The 27,784-nt window shown below is 37.7% G+C and overlaps 1 protein-coding gene and 1 long non-coding RNA gene across 2 annotated transcripts in view; one reads left to right on the plus strand and one right to left on the minus strand.

Annotated features, from left to right (window-relative positions):
* The window catches only part of LOC141389986 (uncharacterized), a 35,953-nt gene extending 14,236 nt beyond the window's left edge, over window positions 1-21,717 (plus strand). Inside the window, exon 3 of the long non-coding RNA XR_012409241.1 lies at window positions 21,454-21,717. This is a non-coding gene — a long non-coding RNA (uncharacterized lncRNA). The remainder of the gene's footprint in view (window positions 1-21,453) is intronic.
* EndoA (SH3 domain containing GRB2 like, endophilin-A) lies at window positions 487-18,758 on the minus strand. Its single transcript, XM_073962350.1, has 2 exons — window positions 16,848-18,758; window positions 487-1,747 (listed from the first exon to the last, which is right to left on the minus strand). The coding sequence occupies exon 1, from the start codon at window positions 18,212-18,214 to the stop codon at window positions 17,099-17,101; it is 1,116 nt and encodes a 371-aa protein (XP_073818451.1). The 5' UTR covers window positions 18,215-18,758; the 3' UTR covers window positions 487-1,747; window positions 16,848-17,098.
* Window positions 21,718-27,784: the final 6,067 nt, after the last annotated feature.

Below are 27,784 nucleotides of genomic sequence, written 5' to 3' on the forward strand. Positions count from 1 at the left end.
TTTGCTGACAGATTAGACTTTATACATATACCAAAACTTGTTTAAAATTTAACCGTTTTCATCCATAAATATTTTTTTGAAAAAAGTGATTTTACTGTTCGAAAATTCGAACACCAAGTACGAAATGGGTTAAAATATAATATGTTTAGAGAAAATTTGCTGAATTGTCGCAGAGATTTGCTGATATCGATTTTTCGATTTTTGTCGCAGGTTGGGACCAGTGTGCAATGGTAACTAAACTTTCTTTCGTTTATAATATTTCTACAAAATGAAAACTATTGTTTAATAATAATTGTTTGTTTTATTTTTTTTTTGTTTCAATATTACTTTTAATAAATATAACTGTGTTAGTTTTCTTATGTTTGTTGTTATTAATTTATTTATCTCTTTTTTATTTGAAAATTACAATTATTATTGTTTTGAGTTCATTTGTGGTTTAAATCCCAAAAAGTACCGTTATTTCATTATATCATAAATCATACACAATTTGTTTTATTTTTATTTTGTGGTTTTGCTTTTACTTCTTGTCTTTGTCTTTTTTTCTTTTTCTTTTGTTTGCTGTTGCTGTAATTCTATGCGGAGTATATTGTTTTCTTTATTATTGTTGTTGTATAGATAGGCCTAATAAGGATTAAGGATATACCTCCTTAGCGAAACTCTGTTAATATAATATCTCTGTTTTTCCATACATGAGTCCAAACGTTGTTCATTAATAGGTTTATTTTGTTGTTGCTGTTATATTATAAATATTATTGTTTTCTTGTTGTTATTTTATTTAATTGTTTAATAGATATTATATAAGTAGTTTAATAGGTGTATAATATATAATAATGTTGTATAATTAATATTCCAACATGAGACTGTTTGGTTTTTTGTTTATTTTTCTTTTGTTGTTGTCCATTCAGATTTATTATTGTTAAATTTTAGGAGGGGGAGATGGGAAAAAGGTTTTAGACATTGGTATTGTGTCTTTTTTTGTTAATATTTGTTTTTTGGTTAATTATAAGTTATTGGTAATTTTTGGGTTTTCGTTTAAAGATATAATAAATAAGGTATTGTTTTAGGTGTTATATGTTGTTGCTGTTTTCATTTTTTTCTTAATCTTCGTTATGTGTTTGTTTATCTAGGAGCCTTTTATTGACCATTTGTCATTTGTCTATTTGGGTTAACCTAAAAACTCCCAAAAGAGTTTGTTGTCTTCTTTGTTTTTTATAATAAATATATTTTTTTTATTGTTTTTTTTTCTTGTTTTTATTAATAAATATACATGTATATAATTTAGATTATTATTAATAATTAATTTTAATTTAAATTTTTAGCCTTAATAATTCCATATATTGTATAATTTAATATAATTTTTTTAATAATACATAATAATAAATAACAAAATAAACAACACACATTTATGATAATATAATTAATAAAGGTAGAGAGAATTGTTGTAGTAAAGGAGAAAAGGAGGATCAGGACCATAGAATTTTGATTTGATTTGTTTTTATTGGTTTATTTTTTGTATATATAAAAAACGCATAAATATTTTGCCTTGTAAACAAGCAGTTACCAGGTAATGTAGGGTATGTGATGGAAATAAGCGCAAAATAATCCTTATGTCTAAGGTGGTAGGCCTTAAAATTATTAAAAATATTTTTAATTTTTAATATGAATAACAAAACAAAAAAATTATTTAAAAACGCAATAATTTGTTTATATACTATGGATATGGCAATATCGGGCCGAATGATGGAATCTGTAAAGGATAAGCAAAAAAAGAGAAAAAGAAAAATAAATTAAAAAATTATAACAACAAAAATAAAAATATTTATATTATATGTGTGCATGTATATGTATTTTTGAGCAAAGAATGCGCAAAATTGATTTCAACGATGACATTAAACATTTTGAACAATTAAAATGTTGACTTAACAGGTGGAGTTTGAGAAGACTCTTTTTAAAACATCAATGAAGAAATGCATTTCAACACCATTCCGGGTGAGCTGGGTAACTATTTTAATGGTTGGAAACCATTTGAAAACATAACAGATAATAAGGTTTCTCCTATTTTCCATATTTCTATAGTTAGAAAAGTCTATTCCATTATTCCCCTGTTTGGAAGTAATCCATAAATGGTTCTTACCAAAATCAGGAACCCTGGACAATGGATTAACACAATATTTTCCCTAATATGTGCCTTCTTCCAATTAATGACTCATTGATATTGATATGGAACTATTTAGTTCACTTTACAGTTCTAATGCCCACACTTTTTCTATAAACAAACTGCGTATACTTAATATCACACGTTACATTATATAATGTTACTCATACGTTTTGGAACTAGTACAAGGAATTAGGAACTAGATTACCCAACTTTAAGCATTGCCTATGCAGATGATGTTATCATCCTAATTAGTGGAGAAATGTTGCCTACGCAATCGGAACTGATGCAATGTGCCCTAGTAACTCTCACAATGGAATCCAGCAAAGACAATTGAACCAACTATTCGTCAAGAAACTGTAACCCCTCTAATGAACGCGTCCCCAGGTGGGGGATAGGGGAATGCTTCCCAGATATGGATGGTAAGACAGAAATCAAATGCGTCTCGCGGGCCAACAGGTAGCTGCGTTTGTGTTTAAGTAAAGCGACAGCAAACAGCGTCTGAACTCCAAGAGGAGCGGCTGAAACTAGATGGAAAACTATAAACCCTTTAGAAGGCCTCGGGAAAGCACTGAAGTAACTCTCCCCAAAAAATTATACAATATGAACAACGAACAAAATACATAATTGCCTACATCGGCAGACCACCCGATTTCATCACCTCCGAACGCCGCACATTCGGTCAATCATGGGAAAGCTGATTGGCCGAGTTTCAGAGAGTTCACCAATCACTGCTTCAGAGAATTGCCCAATCCTTCTGATGTTCGGGTACCGGAAAGGACGTTCCGAGACATCATCAATGCTGCAGCCGCTCACCATATACCTGCTGGTCGAATACCCGAAGTAAGACCAAATTTCCCAGCAGAGGCGACGGGATTAACAAATGAGCGTGATGAGCTTCGTCGAACCAACCTCGACGACCCCAGAGTCAGGGAGCTGACACTGGAAGTTAACAGGCTGGTCGGCGAACATAAGCGGAACAAGTGGTTAAATCACCTGACGAGTTGCAACATTAGAGCCGGTATAAGCAAATTATGGACAACGGTTAAGTCACTCTCGAACCCCGGAAGGAGGGATGAGAGGACCACAGTCACGTTTGGCGACGTTACGTTGACTGCAAGTTACTTCAATCGACAGTTTGTTGAGCACCCCGAGAGTGACAGGGCGAAGAGAAGAGTGTTACGTCGCATTAGATCTCTTCCTGCCGAGGATGAACCACCACAGTTTACAATGGATGATGTTGCGAATGCCATCAGGAACGCTAAATCATCCAAAGCGTTGGACCTGGATTCCGTAAGCAGCACAGCACGACAACAGCGCTGCACGCCATCTCCACATATTTGTCGAGGACTCAACCAGGAGCGGCTGCGTGATAGAACAGTGATGGTGGCACTCGACTTATCAAATGCCTTTGATACTGTCAAGCAGTCCACGCTGTTCGAGGACATCGAGCAGACAACCCTCCGGCCAAGTCTAAAACGTTGGATAATCAACTAACATTATGTGTGGTCGCCAGTCATATGTGGAATTCAGGAACAAGAAATTCAAGCCCCGTAGATTGAAACAGCGAGTTACCCAAGGAGGGGTGATATCTCCGGAACTGTTTAACCTCTACCTTTCCTGTATTCCGCCCACATCCAGACGGCATTGAGATCCTAACGTATGCGGATGATTGTACGATCCTGGCGTCAGATATCCGCCACTAAATCGACGGCCAATCTGTTCACCACATGGACGGCGCAGTATAGAAGAGAGTTGAATATCAGGGTCGATGGGAGCAGAATTCCGACCACAAACTGTCTCAAAATCTTAGGGGTCACATTCGACACCACTTTCACGTCGTCCGCGCATGCCACAGCTATCTGCGATAAACTGAAATGTAGGAACAAGGTCCTAAGTCCCTAGCCGGCAGCACTTGGGGTGCAGATAAAGAAACCTTGTTGGCCACGTAAAAAGCGATAGGTCGGTCTGTGGTAAGCTATGCGGCGCCAGTTTGGTCCCCGAATTTACGTGACACGCAGTGGGATAAGATTCAAATTTGTCAGAACGCCGCCCTGAGAACAGCAACAGGGTGCTTCCTCAAATCTACAGTGGACCATCTACATGAGGAGGCAAAGATTCTTCCAGTACGACAACATAATGAGAGGCTACCGTTGCAGTACTTGCTCGGGTGTTACCGTGAGAGCCATCCCAATCACCATCTGCTGGCCACCGATACACCCAGGCATATCAAGAAGGATATTCACGCTCTAGAGACGACGGTCCAACAATATAGGAGAGGACCTCTAGATCAACAGGCATATCAGGCAGGTTTGAACAGCGGACACACGGACACAGTTGCTAAGACTATACGTAATTATTGTGTGCTGCTTCCACGACAAACCAGAGTAGTTTTGGCTCAATTACGCTCGGGATATTGCAGTCGCCTAAATTCCTATTGGGCGGGAATCGATCGCACCGTGCAAGACATCTGCCCAGTATGCGGCATGGGCCCGTACGATACTAAGCACCTATTCAACTGCCCCGCCAAGCCTACTCATCTGACTCCAGTGGATCTGTGGTTACATCACATCGAAGTAGCCAACTTCCTGGAACTGGAGATAGACCCAGAGCCAGATTGAACAGGAGAACGAACATACAAACATTATAATAAAACATTGTTACAACAACAACAACTAGTATGGGCTAAGTGACGTTTCTCCAACTCATTTCCGAGACATCATCACTGCTTCAGCCGCTAGCTATATTCCTGCTGGTCTTATAACTGGGATATGGCCCAATTTCGCAACAAAGGCGACACGATTAGCGAATGAGCGTGATGAGCTTCGCCGTATGAACCGCAGCGACCCGAGGAGTCGACAATGGAAGTCAACGGTGAGTACAAGCAGAAAAAGGAGCATAAGTAAATTGTGGAAAACACCCTAACCCTGGAAAAAAGGTGATTGGACATCTGCCATGTTTAACGGCGTGGTTGTTACATATCCGAAAAGGTTTCCACCACAAGGAGGAAACACCACAATTTTCGATGGGTGATGTTTTAGATGTTATCCGAGGTACAAACCTGACGGAATTTCAAAGGCGATAAAATAGGAGTCGATTACCTGAATCTCAGTTTTGTCGCCAGTATCAGAGCGTGTTATTCCTTGCCGATCATCAACACGGGTTCCGGATGTAGTATAGTACCACAAAAGCGCTGCACTCTATTTCTATACATATTAGCCAAGGTCTCAACCAGAAGTCAACCGCCACACTGTTCACTACATTTACGGCGGAAATGAAGTTGCCACTGAATGTAATGTAATTCCGACCACTAACTACACCAAAGTCCTGGGATCACATTCGATAGGTTATACAAGTCTTCCGCTCATGCCACAGATATCTGCGTTAAGATGAGAAGTAGGAACAAGTTCCTTAAGTCCCTAGCCGGCAGCACTTGGGGACCAGATAAAGAAACCCTTTTAACTGCATACAACGCTATAGGCCGATCTGTGGTAAGCTATGCTACGCTAATGTGTGGTTTGACAACGTAACTGATACGCAATGGAAAAACTTGCAAACTTGCCAGTATGCAGCCCTAAGAACAACCATTGGGGACTTGCCTTCCTAATACACCAGTCTGTCCAGTACAGACCTATCTCGCTTGAGCTTGGCTCTAGTGACCCATACATGGAGTGTATGGGGGTAGTAGTATAGTGTGGTACTGCCGAAGTAGAGCTGCTTAATGGGCGTTATATGCCCAATATTAGTTTGCTTTTAGAGGGCGATAACCGTCTGGTGCTAGGGGACTTCAATGCTCATCATGAGCTTTTGCACTCCGTCCTAGGTAATGACCAGAGGGTTACAGCGCTGGCAGAGCAAATCGATAGCTCCACGTTTTGCGCGGTGAATGAAGACGCTCCTACGAGGATTAGAGGAAACTGCCATAGCTCGCCAGATATCACCATTGTGGCACCAGGTCTGATTAATGACTCTCGAGTCCGGAAAAGTAGGATGACAGAACGGCTGTTACTTTCAACGGCGTGACAGTAACTGACCCAAAGAGGTGCGCGTGTTATTTTAACCGGCAGTTCATAGAGCACCCCAAGAGTGATAGGGCGAAGAGAAGTGTACTACGCCGTATAAGAGTTCTTCCAGCCGAGGAGGTATCACCACAATTTACGATGACCGATGTTGCAGATGCCATCCGAAACGCTAAATCATCCAAAGCGTTGGGCCCGCCCCGAATATCGATGGTAATGCTTAAGCAGCTGGATGAACCTGGAGTTGAGTATTTAACAAGTGTTCTCAACCTATCGTTAGCCACCCATGTTGTACCGGATGCCTGGGAAGTTGGCAGGGTGGTCCCGCTACTGAAGCATGGCAATGATGCCAGCAGAGGTGAATCGTACAGGCCGATTTCACTTCTGTCGCCAGTAGCAAAGATCCTAGAGGCGCTTCTTCTCCCCACGATGAGAAGGTGTTTTCCAGTTGCCCAACATCAACATGGATTTCGGAAAATGCATAGTACTACAACAGCATTAGACGCCATATCCACACATATCAGTAAAGGATTGAACCAGAAAAGGCCGTGCGACCGAACAGTCATGGTGGCTCTTGACCTATCGAAGGCTTTCGATACCGTCAACCACGCCAAGCTTTTCGAGGATGTAGATAAGACTAACATCCAGCCATGTTTGAAACGTTGGGTAATCAACTATATGTGTGGACGCCAGTCGTTTGTAGAATTCAGAAACAAGAAGTCCAAAACCCGTAGAGTGAAACAGGGAGTTCCCCAAGGAGGGGTGATATCTCCGGAACTGTTTAACCTCTACCTTTCTGAAATTCCACACCCTCCGGACGGCATAGAGATCGTGATGTATGCGGATGATTGTACGATCTTGGCGTCGGGTCCTACCGTTGATGACATATGTGATAGGTTAAATGTCTACATAGCTGTCCTAGTGCAGTTCTTCCATCTGAGGAATATGAAAATATCCGCCGCTTAATCCACAGCCACGCTGTTCACCACATGGACGGCTGAGATGAGGCTCCCACTGAACATATTGGTCGATGGTGCACCGATTCCGACCACTAACTACCCTTAAATACTAGGTGTAACGTTCGATAGCATGTTCAAGTCGTCCGCGCATGCCACAGCTATTTGCAATAAGATCAGAAGTAGGAACGAGGTGCTCAAGTCGCTGGCCGGCAATACTTGGGCAGCTGACAATGAAACCTTGTTGACCACCTACAATGCAATAGGCCGGTCTGTGGTAAGCTATGCGGCGCCAGCGTGGTCTGCCAAGTTTAGCGCATCGCAGTGGAAGAAGATTCAAACCTGCCAGAATGACGCCCTGAGGACTGCAACAGGGTGCCTCCTCATGACACCAGTGGTCCATCTACATGAAGAGGCGAAGGTTTTACCGGTGCGTCAGCACAATAAGATGTTGTCGATGCAGTACCTGCTTGGGTGTTACCGCAGTGAGCATCCCTGTCACGATTTAATGGAGAGGCTCCCCCCATCCAGGCACGTCAGGAGAGACCTTCATGATCTAGAGGGAGAGGTCCAAAGGTATAAAAGAGAACCGCTAAATCAACGAGCCTATCAGGCAGGCTTGAATCGCATTCACACCAACATGGTTGCGCAAGCAGTACGAAGATACAGTGTGAATGCCGTACTTGGAAACCATCCCCCATCCATCGCAGCAGAAGAACGCCAGCTGCCAAGGCAAACACGAGTGGTTTTAGCTCAGTTAAGATCCGGACGATGCAGCCGCCTCAATTCGTATTGGGCCAGAATTGACGCCAGATACCCAACATATGCCCAGCATGTGGATTGGGACCACACGATACTCTGCATTAATTCAACTGCCCAGTTACCCCCACTCACCTGTCTCCACATTCTTTATGGACGCAACCAGTCCAGGTTGCAGAATTCTTGAGTCTGGATACAGAGGAACTTGATAACTGAAATAAGACACGAACGAACATACATGCGTTGCTACAACAACAACCATTGGGTCTCTCCTCATGTCTTCAGTATACTATTTACACGTGGAGACTAAGATTTTGCGGGTGCATCGGCACAACAGGATGTTATCGATACAATATGTGCATGGATGCTATATGCAAAACTATCCAAATCACCATCTAGTGGATAGGTACCGCCGCGCAGGCATGCAGAATAGATCTTCATGATCTAGAGAGGGAGGTCCAAGGATAGAAGAGAGACGGATATTCATACTTATGAAGTCGTCGGGGACATAAGAACCTATCGTATGATTACCATCCACCTCTGTTATGTGCGCGTACTGGCCGCCTGATTTAGTCGCCCACTTGTGACTTATTTCGGGCCATGGCATTTGAACCCGCTAAACCAAGCCTACACACTAACATCGAATGAGGGCAGACTATTACTCTCTAACATCTATCTGTATTGTAAAAAATAGGAAAAGGTCACATATGGGGGATTTTGCTGTTAGGCAATGGCCTAACCATCCTTGGTCCAATAGATCCTCTGACGCATGGAAGAAGACGCGGAAGCCGGTGTGTATCGTGTCCGAAGATGAACTAGTAACAAGGAGTTCCCAGTCCCCTGACCTTCAGGTTGAGAACTGTTTCAAGGCACCTCTTTTCTTCTTCCTCGACGAACTCAATAAGTTCCAGATATAGATAACATTAAAGTTATGGTAGGAGGAACCTGGATGCAAGGTATCACAGTCAATCTGGCCGGTAATTTCAGGACCTAGAACTGCATCCCTTCGATCACTTCGCAAATCAGAATTGCTGTAGGCATCATCACTAGTCATTGCTAGAATCACTAGAATTAAAACCCTATAAATCTCCCGGACCAGATGGCGATGATGCAGAATGCATCTGAGTTGCTTATCCCTTCTCTGGAGAGTATTTTCAAGGCGTGTTTGATTTTGTCATACATTCCGGTTCTATGGAGAGAAGTCACAGTGACATTTATTCCTAAAGCAGGAAAACCTAGTCACGCTATTCCAATAGACTATAGGCCGATCAGTCTGTCATCCTTTCTGCTAAAAACTTTGGAAAGACTATTGGACCTTGAAATTAGAGGCAAACTACCAATTTCATCTATCAGTTCTGCCCAGCATGCCTACACTAAGGGCAAATCGGTAGAAACTGCTCTAAATGATGTTGTCGGGTTTATCGAGAGGAATATGGACAACTCAAATTTTACGTTAATAGCCTTTTTAGATATAGAAGGAGCCTTTAATAACATCAATTTGGAGTTAATCCATAATTCACTCTAATCAGTTGGATTGACAATATGCTTAGTAGTAGGATAATAAATTCGCGAATCGGCTATAATTCCATTAGGAAGTCTTTCCCCAGAGGCACACCTCAAGGAGGAGTACTTTCTCCATTACTTTGGCTCCTAGTGATCAATGGAATGCTCCAAGAATTTGACAAACTTCGTATTAAAACCACCGCTTACGCCGATGACGTTGTTTTGATGATAAGTGGGAAATTCCCTCAGACCATATCGGATTTCATGCAAGGAGCCCTTATCAAGTTAGTGGGTTTGGTCCATCGGAACGGACTAGGGGTAAATCCCTCTAAAACAGAGCTGGTCCTTTTCACAAGGAAGAGGAAAATTGATACAATCACTCTACCAACGCTAAATGGTGTCACTTTATTGCTCTCTTTGGAAGCCAAATATCTAGGCATAATTCTGGACCATCAGCTATCATGGAAAAGAAATGTCGAAGAACGCGCCAAGAGAGGACTAATAGCACTGTACACTTGCAAGAACTCCATTGGTAAGAGTTGGGGACTGAGACCACAAGTCATACACTGGGTTTTTATGACAGTCGTACGCCCAATTCTCACCTATGGAGCTCTAGTTTGGTGGAATGCTCTAGGCAAGAAATCATATCTGCGTGAAATAAACAGAGTCCAAAGAGCAGCATCAATGCTCATAACTGGTGCTGCTAGGAGCACTCCATAGGCACCCCTTAACGTGCTGTTGGATCTTACTCCGTTAGATCTCATTGTAGAGGAGCAGGCATCTTAGAGCGCTTTACGTCTCAAGGAGCTTAACCAGTGGTGCGGCTCCCAACAGGGCCACGCTGCGATTCTCAGCCGAACGAATGTGCCAACGAGCAAGGAGGATTTAAGTGACTACATATCACCACAAATGAACTTCGAGCAAATAGTTGTGGACATTCCCAACAGAAAAGCCTGGACCCACCCACAACACTCCACCACTAGACGGTATAGAGGTCTATACCGATGGATCTAAGATGGAAAATGGAACAGAGGCAGGTGTATACAGCGACATCCTCAATCTTCAACTCTCTTTTAAGTTGAATAAAGAGTGTAGTGTTTTTCAAGAAGAGATTTTTGCAATCAAAAAAGCTGCATAACTGATTAAGAACATTACGTCGATAGTCAGGCGGCCCTCAAATCACTTATGTCCTATTCCATCAAGTTTGCAGTTGTTTTGGACTGTTTAAAAGTATTAAAATCAGCAGTAACACTGTGTTGGGTCCCTGCAAAATTGTAGGAAATGAAATGGCGGATGAATTGGCACGCCGCGGATCAGAGTCACAAGATATCATTATCGAAAACTCAGTCAAGCCACCCTTGTGCGGCTGTTAGAACAGGGCTATCGGAATAAGGCTAGCCAGATTTGGCAAAACGAAACTGGTTGTAGGGTTTCCAAAGCAATCTGGCCACTCTTTTCCAAACGCAGAAGATCATCTCTACTTTCATTGAAAAAGATCGAACTCAGACTAATAGTTGGTCTAATCACAGGTCACTGCAATATCAGAGCAATGTCTTATAAATGGGATAGAACCGAAGGCGCCGACTACTGTAGACTTTGTGAGGATGAGGAGGAATTCAATTTATTCAATTTTATTCAATTTATTTTCATAAATGGGAACCTAGCCCATAGGGCCAAGAGCGGTTCCAAAAGCTACAAAACATACACTACTAGAATTAGAGACAATCGAACATTTACTGTGCCGCTGTCCAATGCTCACGAGCAAAAGACTACGGATAACAGGTGAACACACGATCCAGTCTCTCCCATCCTTCTGTGAAACCGAACCAAAAAGTCTTCTTCTTTTTGCCATGAGTCTGAAATGGCTGCAGCAAGAAGAATTTGCAGTACCACAATGAACAATTAAGCTTTTCTTTCCCAACTTCTACTTCAATTCTATCCTCCTAAATATTTCACTTTCTTCTATAACATCATCTTCTATTTCTCTCCTTTCAGCAAAGTCCATACTTCCCGAGATATGGGCCTCTGAAGTTCCGAAAATTGCATTGTTTACGTGGAAAAAAATTACAATTTAAAAGAAAATTTTATTTCCGTGGCCGAGATTTGCACCTGTTAAAATGTTGTAATAATTGTTACACATATATCGAGTAATCAGACACAGTTATTATCACTGTTTTGATTTTTGTGTGGTTTTCAATGTCATTTAATTTCAGTATTGGACTAATTTTTAATCAAATTCTCACAGCTTGCAATAAAAAGTAAGGGATTTTTTAAAACATATTTTTTAATGTTCAATATAAATACAACAGGGAATGTGTCAAAACAAAATTTATAAATAAAATATATTTATAAAATTGTAGGCGACACACCACAGTAAACAAAAAATACTAAATACAAAAAAATGCAATAACATTTTATGTGTTTTACACTAAGCTACAAAAAAGTAACTAGACATACACGTATGATTTTTTAATAAAACATACATTGCCTCTAAAAGCTGAACTTTTGAAAAAAAAATACAATTTATGGCTTAGACAACCTTTTGACACAGTAGATTCTCTCTTAGCCTACAATTAAAAATATCTCCTTTTGTTGCACTGTGTAAATCTGCAATGTAGAATATAGACAAATTTGATGGTGACAATAATGACGTTGATGATGCAGACTTAGTCAGCATAAAATTGATTTTGAAAAATTGGCAAAATATCAAAAGAAAAAAATAGATAATGTCCATACTTTTTAAGGTGTTTTATCATTTGTAGATATGGCCACTATATAAAATAAAAAATATAAATTAATGATGTGTAACGGGTATGCGTCCAAAATATGTGTTTTATATGCGGTACCCACATAACTGCTTGCTTATAAAGAAATATAATAAACAATGAGGTCAAAAATACACATAAGCGGTATTCACTCATTGTGGTAGATTTACAACTCTTGTTAATGTACTATATGTACCAGGGTTTTTTACAATGAAGTGTGAATGTCTTTTTTGTGAATATCGTAAACAAATCAAAGCATCTTAACGTCGTCGTAAGTCTATCTTTTAGTTTCAGTTTTATTACACTTTTTTCATAAAAAAATATTTTTTTCTTGGCCTCCATTATTTTATTATCTTTTATTCTTTTTATTTTTCCCATTTTTCCACCAAAAAAACAAAACTCCAACATAAAATAAAACTCACAACAAAGTAACGGCACAACAATCAGCTGCCTGCTAGCCCTTGTAAAAGTACAATGGAATGTTTACAAGACTTTTAGGTCGAGTAAATTAACAACCCTGTGGTAAATTAAACTTTCATGTATTTTGTTGTTGTGGTATTGTAAACACTTGTAGATCTACAATATTAACAACATGTACAAGATCTACAATGCCACTTTACAACGATGAGTGAATACCGCTATTGTAAACATTTAAAAGACTGGTAAGTAAAATCACTTTGGTAGTTTCTTGTGTTCTGTATAAAGTTTGAGGATTGCTGTTTAAAGACATTTTAAATATTATAGAAAAATAATACAATTTTCTTTTATCTCATTTAGTTAGGTAAAGGTTGGGTATATTCTTAAAAAAATAAATCGAAAAACTCTAATTTGTTATTTGTGGCAATTACAGAAAGAAAAAAAAAATCATTTGGAATGGACACATTAAAAGTAATTCTTATTATATAATAAAAATATAAATTGTATATTTTATACATTTGAGAGGTTTAAGGAATTATTTAAAAAAATTCTTATAGATTTTTGGGGGCGGTTCTGATTGTTTAGTGATATAATTGAAATATTCGATGTCAGGCACTATTCGAATATCTCAATTATAACAATAACAATTAAAAGTAAATAGTAAAATTATAAAAAAACAGAATTGAAATATACAATAAGTACATATACATACATATATTATTTTCAAATCATAAAGAAATCTCACGAAAACTACAGATTAACCGAATCTTGTCTGTTAAATTTGTTGGTCAAGAATGTATGAATTTTAGCGATGACCATGCCGAAATTTGGTAAATTTTTTCAAAATTGTCCTGTAAATTCTTAGTTAGTAATTTAGCCATTACAACTCATTCATCTGTGTGCATTATAATCACGTTAAAGTCAATATTGTGTTTTAATTTATCATTTACCACACAAGTTGTTCCCAAATCCTCAAAAGTTTGCAGGGTGTTCACGGCAAATCGAACACGTCTATTACACTACTGCCACGGGTAGCGAATATTCCTTTCCCCTTGATGAGAAAGCATTTCCCAGCATCAAAATAGCTTCAGAAAAATTTACATAAAAGCATTAGCTACGCATTTCAGTTGAAGCTAAACATATCAACCGTTGGATCAAACAGTCATGATGGTTCGTTACCTATTGAAGGTCGAACACAGTGCCAGATCGTATTCTATCACCACGAGCAACCTGGCGAGAATTTTGTGGACAGGCAACCCACACCAGGTCGTATTGGAACCGAATTGAAATACCTGTATAAGGACTTGACCGCACTACGTGATGGTTATGCTCAATTTTGACGTGCTCATAAAAAAATCTGGATTGGTACAAGCAAACCATTTTGACCCAAGAACCAAAGGCGGCATCATTTGGGAAACAGAAGAAGGAACATTGTTGATCTCTTACAATGCGATTAGTCGGTTGGTAGAGTCGAAGGTTTTGACTGTACGTCAACACAAAAAATGCTGTCGATTCATTAGAATCATCACCTTATGGACAGGCACACACACCCAAGCAATAGTTTGCCATGATCTAAAGGTTATGAAGAAATGTTATCAACTAGTCTTTTAACTCCGTTCCAAAACCTTTGGTGCATTAGGTTTAGACGAATGGTTCGAAGAAAATTAGCCAGGGGTACGTGGGGGCCTCCAGAAGAATAGTGACAACTTTGCTGGCCATAACATCTAGGATTGGTTCATTCACTCTGAATCCTGGCGATTGTTCAATCATTCGGGTTTCAAAGATATGAAGAGACAGAGAGGAATAGACCCCAGAAATTGTAAACTGGTTCCCAACAGGATACTGACAACTTCCCTGGACGTGGTTTCCAGGAGTAATTCATCATTCGTTCAGAATTCTGGGGATTCTTAAATCTTTCGAGTGACAACTCTGTCTGGGAATAGACCCGTGATAGGTTTGACCCAGCATGTTATCTAACCTTGGGACAGTTTCTCTGAAGGACCGTAATATAGGCGACAGGTGTTGGTGTGACGGCAAAACATATGGCGTCAAAGGCAAACGATTGTGCTCCAGCTGAAAACTAATTATTCCAACCATATCTGACACAATCCCACGGCATCTGGTTCTTTCGTACCGGATTGACCCGGAACCATAGTGTTTCGGCCAGCGGCTGCCCAACCTATGCGTCTACGTAGGGTTAAATGCTGCTACAACAACAACCAATCTGACAATAGTGGAAGTAGAAGAATGGTGGAAAGTGGACTCGGCATCACTGCAAGTTAAAACCCTGGCGATGGAAGATGTTGGTGCAATCGATGGAAGATGTTGGTGCAACCGCAAGCCATGTGCCGTCAAGGGTCAAGCGATTGTACCCCAGCAGACTTAGTTGTGGTTGTCTAAGAAACATCAGCTGAATAGCATAAGGATAGAACCATGGCTGTTTTAAGTCTGCCTTCGCCCGCCCAACAGAACCGAAGTAGTAGGAGAGAACGACCTAGAAAACAACATAGTAAAAAAAACATGCTAAATAGCACCTACCTATCTGACGAAAGTGGAAATGTGGACTTGACAGCACAGCTGGTTACAGACCCGCTTCAGCTGATCCTCCAGCAACCAATGTTTTTAATAACATAAAAACATCATTACATTCTGTTCAATATCTCCGCAATTTTGTAGGTATATTTTATTATATTATATATTTTCTAGTTCGAAAGACTAAATCGAAAAACCCCAGGGTTGAGGGCTCTCAGTGAAACCAGTATCTTCTGATATGAAGACAAAACTCGAATTCTTTCAAAAACAATTTCTATTTTTCCACTGAGGGAATTAAAAAGAAGAGTTGAGTACTATGATGTACTAAAAATTTTGAATTGCATCCTTCGTCTATTAGAATACAGATCTATTTTTGTTTGTAAATTTCCTTCTCTCATGTGGATCATGGTGTGTATTGGATACATAGGAAAAGGGAAAAAGGACCTTCAGAGTGTCCTTCAAGTAGAAATCATTCATATTCAGCTGCCGTTGGGAAAATCAGCGAGCAGTAGATGCCTTCTGATTACTACGAAGGTAAAACAAGGGGACAGTCAGTAGTTTTCAGATATGACATGCATTTCTTGTAGCATACAATAATGGTCTTGGTGAACTTTGGGAGGGAGAACGTAGATGCCTCGATCCCTGACATAATGCTAGAGAGATTTTGTCAACATATGATAAATCGGCTAAGCCAAACGTACTTGGTGTGTTTATAAAAAGATCGGTCATAGAGTGACTTAACTATTGAAAATGAATATCATTTTTGCTCAAATTTCCATTGCTTGAAAATGTGACAGTTCTTCCCTGTCAGTCAACAGCCATCGAAAAAATTTCCGATTCCTTGGACCGAAAAAAATTGAAGCATTAATGACATTCATGTTCTATGTTGAGTTCACCACTGAGTAGATAGTAAAATAACACCATCTATAAACATATGAAGACTAGAGATAATATTCGCATAATAGTTTTGTATTGAAACAAAGCAAAGTACTCTCATCTACTACAAAGCCGTGTAATCAATCGATAATGACCCTTACATATATACATTTCTGGAATGTATTAGAAATCTGATAAAAAATTGTCTATTTTTGCGATAAGACTTGATTATACAAAGTCAGAATAGATCAATTAATCTGGAAATCGTAATAAAATTGATGACGTCACATATTTGCAAAAATATCTCCTTAGAAAATTCACCCCCAAACCTATTGTAAACTCTAACTAAACTATTTAGTTACATTAACTAACAAAAATAAATATTAAAAAATAACCAAAAAGTATTTTATAAATGTCGTTAACTCTTTTTGTCACAAAAAATTGAAGCATTTTTGTTTCACGTTTTTTTATCATTTTAAAAATGTTTGACTAAATGTTGTTGTTATTGTGTTCTTGGATTCTTTTAAAATTTCATTTTTTTTGTTAGCTAGATTTTATCTCAATTTTTTCATAATTTGTTTTAGTTTCTTTTTTCTTTTGTAGTTTATAATTAACATTTAAATTGTAAAATTTAATTGTAATTAAAGTTGTTGTTTTTGTAATAATTTAATTTGAATTAATTTTCTTGTTTTTTGGTTTCATTAAAAATTAGTTATTGTTTGCCAATTCTTTTTTTCTTTTAATTTATTTTACTTTTTTGTTCCATAGACACTGAACAAATTCATGAATTTAATTTTTACTCTTCCCTTTCCTCTCAAATAATACATACATAATACAATATAAGATGGTCTTATATAAAACTTACATTTCCAATATATATTTTCTTTTGCATGTCATCATCATAATCATTGAAGCTATATAATATGCATAAATCAACATTGTTAGCATAATCATCATCATTAATATCATTATTATATTCATTATCGAGAGAAAAAGCCTCATGGTGTTTGGATGTTTGTATTTTGTTGAGATTGAGTCTTTTTCATCATCATCATTGTCGTCTTCGATATTTAGTTGCATCATTCATAATCCTTTTGGGTTGTTTTTTTTTGGTATTTAATTACCATTTGGTAGTGGTACAACTACCTGCACATACGATTGTGGAAAGTAGCCAGTGCGACCGTTGACTGAGCCCTCAAACCAATTTTCGTCGACGCGACTCAGAAGCGTAATAATTTCATTTTCTTTAAAGCCCAACTCGCCGGGATTTTGCGGATCGAAATCGTACAACGCCTGGCAATAGGGCTGCATCTGGTGTCGCGACGGTGTTGTGGCCATCGATTTTGCCGGTGAACGCATAGGCGATGGCAGCGGAGAAGCACCAGCCGCCCTGTGGTGGGCTGGTGTGCCCGAGCTCTCCGTGTCATTGCCCGGTCCGTCCAAATTCAAATCGAGTAAGGTTTTGGGCACAAATTCCGGTTTAGGACGCGATTCGGCTTCTTCCCGTTTCTCTTGCAACGTTTCCTGCAGACCGCGCAAAATATCAGCGCACTGGGAGTGAAATTCGTATAGAGCCTCGGCAAAAGTTACCAGTTGCGATACTTGCTCGGTGTCATTCTCAAGCAAATTGAACATACCCATTTGGGCAAGGTGCAACGATTCAGCGAACTTTTCCTCGGAACTACGTATTTCATCATCTTTGGCCTGCCGGCGACGTTTGCAATCGAAGTCAAGTCGCCGTCCCTGCAGCTTCTTTCGATGGTGCATAACCTCTTTCAAATCTTTCATTTGCAAGTGATGCAGTGGTTCCAGGAAGTTTTGTTTGATATTGTCATCCAGTGAGTATTTGACATCGGCCATTTGTCTCAGTGCTTCGCCAAACTCAACTAGCGCCTGCGCAAAAACGCTGTTGTCTTCACCTAACTTTTTGCCATAAGTCAACATGCAATCAGCCAAAAGGCCTTCGGGCTGAGGATACGTATTCGATTTTGCTTGTCCAGACAATTTCGAAATGCCCTTGACGGCTGCCATCTTAGCTCTGGCCGTGGGATTTGGCTGAAGGAATTCTTTGGTCTTCACCTGCAGTTCCTCAACCAATTCGACAGTTACATCTGTTTTGCGTTCCATCTCCACGAAATCCAAATCGAGTTTGGTGCCCTCTGCACCACCCATTTTTTCCGTCACATACTGATTGGCTTTGTTAATTTGTTTCTTGAATCCTGCAAAGGCCATGGTTATGCTGTCGTCTGTCTCGCAATTTTATCAATGGAGAAAAGGTTCAGTCTCTAGTTTAGACTTGAGAAATGGATTTATATTTCGTTATTACTACGACGACGAGGCAGCGGACTGAATTGCTGCCAGTTTTTTGTCTTTTGCTCTGCTTGATTTCTCCTTAATACCTCCACTAGCACCAATTGACCAACGAACGAACGAGATATACACACACTCACGGCAACGACAATAACGGTAGCAGCAAACTACGAGAAAAATCAATCACCTTCAGCTTAATTTTTCTTTCTTTTTTTCTTGTTTATTGATAAATTGACTTCCGATTCGTAATGTTTTCACTTTATCTCTTAAAATTTAGTTATTGTGCAATTTTTTTGTAGATAATTTCAGATTTTTCTTTATTGTTAGGCGTTTATTGCTAATTGTTTTTTCTTCCCGTTTTTCTGTGTGTTCTACTTTTTTTCGCAAGTTCGGTTTACTCTCTACTGGACGTTTACACAATTTAATTTTTCACGAGCAACTTCTGACAAGATACTCTTTAGAGAACAAAGCCGTCAGAAGAAGTTTGATGCGTTAAAAATGGACGCCGTTGCTAGTGGTTCATGTTAGCCGCCTTAGTGGCAAATAATTCAATTTCATACTACAGTAATTCGCACAGATCAAAAAAGTAAAAAACAGGGTTTTTGGAAGGGAAGGACTAAAAAAAGGATCAATTAATCTTATTTATTCCACAACTGCTGCTACAATTTTGTGAAATGGGTGTCTTTTTCACAACTCGTGTACAGTGAGTCCACATCCCAGCAAAAAGAATTGGAAGTGGTGCAATGTGGAATCAGGATTTCACTGCATGTTTCGATGCAGTCCACACAGAGTCATGAAAAATGCACTCCGTTCGATACATTTTATAAACAGTTATTTAAAGATACATTTTTTTTTATAAAACAACGAGTAAAGAATTAGTAAGTAAGTTCGGCCGGCCCAAATTTTTATTTATGTCAAAAAATATGTACCTGAAATTGGGCGATGTCGTTATTATTTGGCGTTTGCGCTATGGAATTGACATTTGAAAACCAGTGGTTTTCCAAGGGCACTAAAAAACCTTCTGGCCTAGGCAACACGCAGTGTTACCAGACGTCATTTGACATTTTTTGGAATGTTTGACAGCTTTTAGCCTAATGCTTTGTTTACATTTACGAAATCCACTCGATTTCAACTGTCAATTCCTTTGCTGAAACATCAAATGAAATCCAATGGGTTTCGGATGAGTTTTCATTTGACGTATACGCAAAGGAATTGACAGTTGAAATCGAGTGGATTTCGTAATGTAAACCAAGCATAAGCGTACGTAGGATATGTGTTGGGTTGTTTTCAGTGGCTTGATTGAGACATCTCCAAAACATGGTTTTTGAACACTTTTACAACATCTTCTGGCGACGAAAATCGTTGACCTCGCCTTTTTTTCTTGATGCAATCAAATGAAGTCATTGGATCCCCGTTTTGTCCGGTCAAACAGGCGCTGGTTTGAATCGATGTGTGAGAGCTCGCATTATCATGATGCAGAACGATTCGATTTCTCTTGTTCGTTTTTCGAATTTCTCAGGAGACTTCAGGCAAACAAATTGTAGTGCAACACTCAGAATTAACCGTCAAGCCGTATAGTCGACACACGGTCAGTTTTGCCGAAGAAGCAGGGGACCATTTGCTTAGAAGGTCTTCTTCCATGAACAGCTTTCGTTGGACTGGGCTCGCTTTCGAAGACGCAAATGGTGCATTCCTGTTTTGTTTCGGGCTTCTATGTATTGATCCAAGATTCGTCTGTGACGATTTTATAATTGTCGTTTGAGGCACCCCAACTTTTTTTATACAAATTTTTTCTGCACACATCCAAAGAGCCATTTTGAGCGATTGACCAATTTTGCCGGATCCAGAGAGAATAATCCATTTTTTTCGGGCAGGTGTTCATGCAATACCAAAACTTAGTAGGTGGAAGAAATGCCCAAAGATGCCTCTATCTCACGGTATATAACATGGCCATCTTGCATTATCCGTTCACGCACGGCTTATTTTTTTCTGGCACAACGGTCGATTTTGGGCAACCCTCATGACCTTCGTATTTTTGCGAGTGTGGTCACGACTGAATTCATTAAGCCAGTTTTTCATAGTGATATAGGATCAAAGACATAGAAAAATGACTAGGCCTGTTGTATTTTATGTCTTTGATAGGATGCACGATGCACTTTGCCGTCGTAATTATCCATGTCGAAATTTGTGAAAAATTATAGGACGAAAATGTTCACAAGTAAATTCCATTTTTTTGCAAAGTGATTTTTTCAAGTCACTGTAAACAACACAACACATGGTCGTATGTCAAACTGTCCTGAGTACTCTTAAGCTAAAACTGTCAAACTTTCCAAAAAAAAAAAAAAAAAATCAAATGACGCCTGGCGACACTGCGTGTTGCCTAGGCCAGAAGGTTTTTAGTGCCCCACGTATGTATATAGTACAAAATTTTAGGCGGAGAAGATTATAGTCACTAGGAATCCTAAATGCCAACAACCAATTTAGACCGAAAATATAGATACAAATTTCAGAATAACTGTAGTGCGATTCTCTAACTCATTTTTTGAGCTCTTAAAAAGCAATATGTCGCTACGCAGTGTGAATGCCGTACTTGGGGACCGCCACCCCATCCATCGCAGCAGGAGAACACCAGCTGCCAAGGCAAACACGAGTGGTTTTAGCCCTGTTAAGATTGGTCCCGAATTGATGCCACGATACCTAACTTATGCCCTGCATGTGAATTGAGACCACACAACACTCTACATTTGTTTAGATCCCAGCTTTATCTTCCAGTCCAGGTCCAGCTTTATGTTTAGCCTGGATACGGAGGAAGCATAACCTAATAACTGAAATAATACATGAACGAACATATTTGCGTTGCTACAACAATAACAGGTATCGAGTATAGCTCGTAAAATGATCCTTTGCGGTTAGCTTTGATTTTTCAGTCTAGTACTTTACTAAAATACAGTGGGACTAAAGATTTTGATATACTAGAGTGTTTTGAAGTATTTATTGTGGGTAATAAATCTTCCTCAGCTTCGCTAAATGTACCAGATCCTGAGATTCCTTATGAAGTTAATAGATTTCACAGGGCGCAAATTGCATATGGTATTATTATTTTATTATTTATTTTTTTAATATTTCTAATTACCTTTATATTGTGTTTTTTTTTATTCCAGAAACAAGCGCAGAATATACGTCGATTTCGATTGAGGAATATGATAAAAGGTTGGAAATGGCGTTGAAGTTGGCCATACAAAAAAAATTATAGCGCTAGGAGAGCGGCTGCGGTTTATGGAGTCGGTGCCCCAACTTTGTCCAAGCGAATAACCAGTTACCGCAAAAAACATAAACATCCGAAATCGTCATTCATCCCGAAATCGTTATCAACTATCCATCAACCGAAATACCAATTAAAAAATATAAAATTTAACAAGATTGTAGAGGAGTCTCTTTAAAATATAATAAAAAATATAAATTGAATTATTTTTATTTTATTTATTTATTTTTTTTTTTAAATTCAAACCAAACTTATTACAATATTTTAAATAAAACATCATATTATTGGTATAAATAAATATCATTATTAATATTTTTGTTAACAATATAATTCTTACACATGTTTATAAATATAATAAAATAAATAGTTACTTAATTTTCACTAAACATTTTCTTAAAATTAACAAAAATGAGTAAAAATCATTATTTGCACTGTCAACTAAAGATTTGCAAAATTCACAACTTTTCAGTTTTTCACGGTATTTTTCGAAAAGTTGGTTCTAATATATCGTATGCCCATATTTGACATCAAAAACAGCTTGTAAACGTATCTGAATTTAAAAAATAAGTTTCGGAATGTCATATTCCAATGGTATTTTATTGCATTTTATTTAGTCCCCCAGGTTAGTGGTCGACCTATTCCCGACTTTTAACTTCAGGTGTACCTATGAATTTTCGATGGGGTTAATGTCTAGACACTGGAACGGGATGCAAATGACTTTAGTACAGTTGTATAACAACCAAGTCCTACATAAATTAGATTTATGCTTAGGGTCGTTGTCTTGGTAGTACTTATATTGCAATTTGTTTGAATTGTCAAGGCCAACAGGCCCAAATTTCTTGACGCTTTTCTTAAAACATCTAAATAAACCTCCTTTGTCATAGTTTCTTCCAAAATGAGGATTTTACCAACGTCACTGCTTGGTATACAACCCCATACCATAACTGACAGTTTTCCGAACTTTACGGTATGTATTAAATTTTTGTTTTCTATGGCTTTCAAGGGTTTTCCCTATACTTTTTGCGGTCCATTGTGATAGTACAACATAATTTTAGTCTCATCAGAAAATATAACGCCATCCCAATACTAAAGATGGCGTGAAAAGTTGTCTATGACCAGTCTGAATAGTTTCTATATATTGTGATGGGAGGTCAATGGCTTTTACCTAGTCACTCGTGATGAGCGCTTGTTATTATGTAGCACTTTTCTGACTTTCCAATGTGACACTTAGTCCAAATTCATTTTTAATTAGAAAAGGCTATTTTCTGATGCTGCGTTGGGCTATTTCGATAATTTCTTTAATCATTCTACAGCCAATTGTGTGGTTACTATTTTGGACCTGCCATGTAACGCCCTCAGTTTGAGCCTGGCTTCTTTCTCGGTGCGGTATATGATGTTGCATACACTTCTCAGCTTACGAAAGGTGATTTTAGGGATTTATCTTACGGATTTACCATTATTATAATTGAAATAGACCAAATGTAGCATATTTTCCAAAACCGTTTACCTGACTTTCTCTTTTTCTGAATATACCGTCCAGGGACGTACGCAGGGGGGGGGGCACTGGGGGCCCGGGCCCCCCCAAATGGTTTGGTCGACTACAATTTTTTGAGCTACTTTAACAAATTATTACGATTTTTTTCTCTAAAATAATTTTTTTTTTTTAAATTTCAAATGAAAACTGATATTGCTCTGAAGGTTCTGTACTCATCAAGTTGTCTAAGAAATATTCAATTTTTTTTTGTTTGAATACTCTTTTTAGAGAAACTTCCAGTAAAACTGAATTCCTTCTTTATGCCATGCCAGTGTTTTGGAATTCTGTAATGAATGCAAAACTTGTTGCTAAACAGTGGGATAAAATAATGGAGAAAAATGTATTGTTGTGCATTATAAAGTGATAATATCTGCTACAAATAGCGTGTCCATCTGAATTTTTTCCTATCAGTAACAAATTTGTAGCTGAAAACAACCGTAAACGAAATGAATGCTCAAACTTTCGTTATATGGTATTGTATTAAAATCTGCTGTTATTTGTATTGTATATTACAGTGCTCTTGAACCAACTTTAAATGAAAGAAGCTTAGATGAGAAAATAAAAAAAAAAAAATAATTTGTAGGGTTTTTAGGTTTTGCTGGGAAACCACAAGCCCTATCAAAATGGAACCAAAGAAAATTTTGTAGCACTGAAAATTCTCTACAATATTGTTTATAAATGATATTTTCGTAGTTTTTACCAATTCTGAGATATAGAAGTTCAAATTTGGACAATTCACTGACTGTATCGTCTCCTTATAAAACAATGTCAGGACTACAATTTCCTAACTTATACTTATATATCTCAAAAATGGTACAACCGAGTAAAAAAATTACGAATCCCAATCTTGTAAAGAATTTTCACCGCTATACGATTTTCTGAAGTCCCTTTTCGACAAGATTTACTGTTTTGAAGCAAATCGTGAAAACTTAACAAAAAAAACTAAAAATGTGACCTGAACTTCTATATCTCAAATATGGTAAAATCTAGGAACAAATGAAACAAATTTTCAAAGTTACAACATTTTCTTTAGCCTCATTTCGATAGGACTTGTGGTTTCTAAGCAAAATCGCGAAACCTAAAAATGTGAACTTATTCAAAATTCCCTCCAGCGATTTTTTCTTGTTTTTGGATTTTTCTAATCTATGAACATTGCTTTTCAGAATCCACAAAAACTTCCCAGTTGTAAGCCCCATTCATTTAATGTTGGTTCAAGAGCACCGTGATATTGAACCCTCAGTCATTAGGCTAACGATAAAAATGTACCTTATCGAAATAATGTTCTTAGACTAATCATATGTTTTGACGAAACACGCGTCAAACAATTTGGAGTCGATTTATCCCAGTTCGTTCGTCTGTCTGGCTCGTGCCCATTATAACTCTCGGATAGATCAACAGATTTGGTCCAAATTTTGAATCTCGCAATATTTTGTCCAAACTTCCTTTGGACACCAGACTTCAAAAATTTTCCCTAAAATCTTGAGCAAAGTCCAATCCGATTTATTCGAGACCTAGAGTAGGTTCGAATATGGATTACATCGATTCACTCCTTCAGATACCTTCAACACAAAATTTCAATTATCCGATTTGACCGAAACATCCTAAAATTACGTACATATCAAATTCTGAAACTTCTTGGTTATACAATTTATAGAAAAAAATTGGCTAAGAAGGGGCAACAACAACCATTGATGTATCAGATGGATTTTTTTCGTCTTAAACTATTTTTTCAGGATTTAGCTAAAATGTTGCCGAGCTTTTTTTAGAGATATTTTTCGACCATGTGTTAGCGCAGTCTCAAACAGTACTGCGAGTTGGATTCGGAGTCTATGAGTCATAGATTGCATCGCCCGGATCCTGATATTTTTTTTCTTTTTTTAATGTAATTTTCTGAATTATTAGTTGGCTTTCACGGACTCTATCACTTCTTGTAAAATAGTAAAGTTTTGGTGTTTATATGCACTTAAAGAATATTTTTTTCTTACAATAATACAAAACTTTTTTAATGGCACTGAAGTTAGTGTGTGATAAAGAAGAAACGGCGTTATGTTCGGATCGAACTGTTTATATCCTCCAAACAATGTATATATCTATTCGACATATTCGCGAATGCAATCCCTGCGTTCGAACGTGGATCTATTTTCACCACTTTTTGCATGGAAGTTCTCGCAACAAAATGATTTCCAAAATGCATATTACTGACGATATTTTTAAAAACTATGCTAATAGCCTCGAATATGGAAATTGTTTCGAAAGCTATTTGCTGCGGGATTTAGAACCCAAAATGCCAAATAAGACGTAATGTGGTTGAAAATTCTGGGCTACACCAAAACCTACATCTATATGGGTAATATTAATTTGAAAGATTTTTTAGTTATTGCTTCAGTTCTGTTGGAGAATTTGGTTAAAAACTTTTGTAAGGAGACTATGCCGAACGTGGTCTGATATGGTTCATCCAAGGACTGATATATTATAATCAGTTCCAAATTTCAATCTTGTATCTAAAATATTGCGATCTCTCTCTTTTGAATGTATATACTTTGTGGCAATATTGAATATACATAAAATTAATTAATACCCCTTTAAAATAGCTTTACGTAACGATACACAACATTTTTAATTTTCATGATTTTTGGTCAAGTTGGGCCCCCCCCGAAATGAAATCCTGCGTACGTCCCTGATACCGTCTATGTTACACACACAAAAATTAATTTATGATCAAAAATTATGGATCTAAATGTCCACATACCATAAAAGTCTTAAAAATCTTTAAATGCAAAAAACCGCGGGGAAACCCCACGATTTTATTGCACATTAATTCATTTTGAAATTATTTAGTTGACACCACAAAAACCAGGTACATATCCTTTTTTCCCGTTGTTTTCGTTATTTCCAACCGATTTCTGGATCTATTGGCTTGATGTTGTCATTAACCGATAAATCAACAGATATTTACAAAAAGCCCAACATTATTGAAAGAATTTCTTGTAGTAATTCCCAATTAAACTTCTAAATTTGTAAAAATTCATCGTTTGCAATAATATAGTTGACAAACTGTATATAAAATTCAAATTCACTATAATAAACAAATTCGCCGTTGAAACCATATAACAAGCTTTGATTTCTTGATAAATGCCTAGATGGATCTATAGGTCGAAAAATAACTGGCCGGATGGATCTGTAGATCGAAAAATAAACGGCATCCTCTCGTATCAAAACATTCTCACTGAGCATTGAGAAAAATGTCAAGATGAAGGCCACTATTTGTGGGCCTATTTGGGATTTGGGGGTGGTTTTTCCTTTCACGTAGTTTTACAAAAAGGAAATTTCAAATAATGAGTAATAAAAACAATCCGAAGCAAAGCGAAAAAGGTTTTAATATATAAAAAATATAGAGCCAGACATGCTGACGCCATGTCAAGAATGGAAGGGGCGGCGGGCGCCTATTCACTTTTGTGTGAGAAAAACGTTTCTGCCACAATCATTGTAAATGTGAGATAAATCTCTGATTTTTGCTACGCATGAATGTCGTCATTTTATTGTAAAAATGTATGTACATCGATAACATTGTGTGTACATACTAACAGAGTGTACTATTACGTAGTCACAAGGCTAAAGGGTACATAAGAATTTTCCATTGGAGTGGGAGGGAGGGAAAAGTAATTTCATTCATAAAAATTATTTTAAGAAAATTTTACAATTGTTATGTAATTTTGTTAGGGATGATTAAAGGTATGGCGTGTGTTATGTTAAAAATGGTTAAAAAGACTATGGAGAAAATATAAGTGTTGTTAATAATAAAATGTTAAATATTAATTGATTCATTATTTCAAACATAACCGTTTAAATTCACTGTTGCCACATTGACGCAAAACACAAACTGACATGGTATATTTGTTGATTATACTATTAATCGTTAGATGCCGCTAATTGAATGTCCATGACATGTAGATGATGCTTTGGTGTTTATTCAATCGCCCCCATCTGTGCGTTTGCATTTAGCCGGATTTAATCAACCCACTGGGTTTCAAATTAAATTCCATAGCGCAAACGTCAAATAAATCCTCATAATGAAGGTTATCCCTACAAAAGCAATCGCCGTTTTATAGTGGATTTCCATTAACCCCAATTAAGTAAAACGCGATAATTTGAAAGATTTTCAAAATGGAAAAATGATTTTTTTAATAGTACGGTTACATTACAGTTTTTTTCCAGTTTAACCCACTTCAAGAGGATTTATTTGACGTTTGCGCTATGGAATTGACATTTGAAACCCAAACCTAATGGGTTAATCCGGTTAAGTGTAACCGGGGTATAAGATGTTTAAGATAAATTCCTAATGGGGTTTCTACACGGTATGTTTTTTACATATTCATGCATATCAACTGTCACTTTTTTTGCCCATATGTAATTCCATCTGCACGGCAAAATTTTATTTTTCATTCGTTTTCTGTTGTTTTCTTTATTTATATCGCGTACAAACAAAACATCTGTTTACCTTTGTTTGTACAGAAAAGAATAGAGCGCGTTCTATTCGAAAAATATACATACGTATGCACATAACACTTTGATGCATTGAAATTTCTTTATGGTTCACACCATGTGTACAAGATTCAGATTTGTAAAAAGTGACAGTTGGTATGCACAAATATGTAAAAAACATACTGTGTAGAACACACTTAAATAAAACTACAAA

Source organism: Musca autumnalis, unplaced genomic scaffold (assembly GCF_047663935.1).
Source record: "Musca autumnalis isolate F117 unplaced genomic scaffold, ASM4766393v1 scaffold_1, whole genome shotgun sequence".
Lineage (NCBI taxonomy): Eukaryota > Metazoa > Arthropoda > Insecta > Diptera > Muscidae > Musca > Musca autumnalis.

Coding starts and splice junctions, on each gene's coding strand:
- EndoA (XM_073962350.1), bottom strand. CDS start 18,214: ATGGCCTTTGCAGGATTCAAGAAACAAATTAACAAAGCCAATCAGTAT.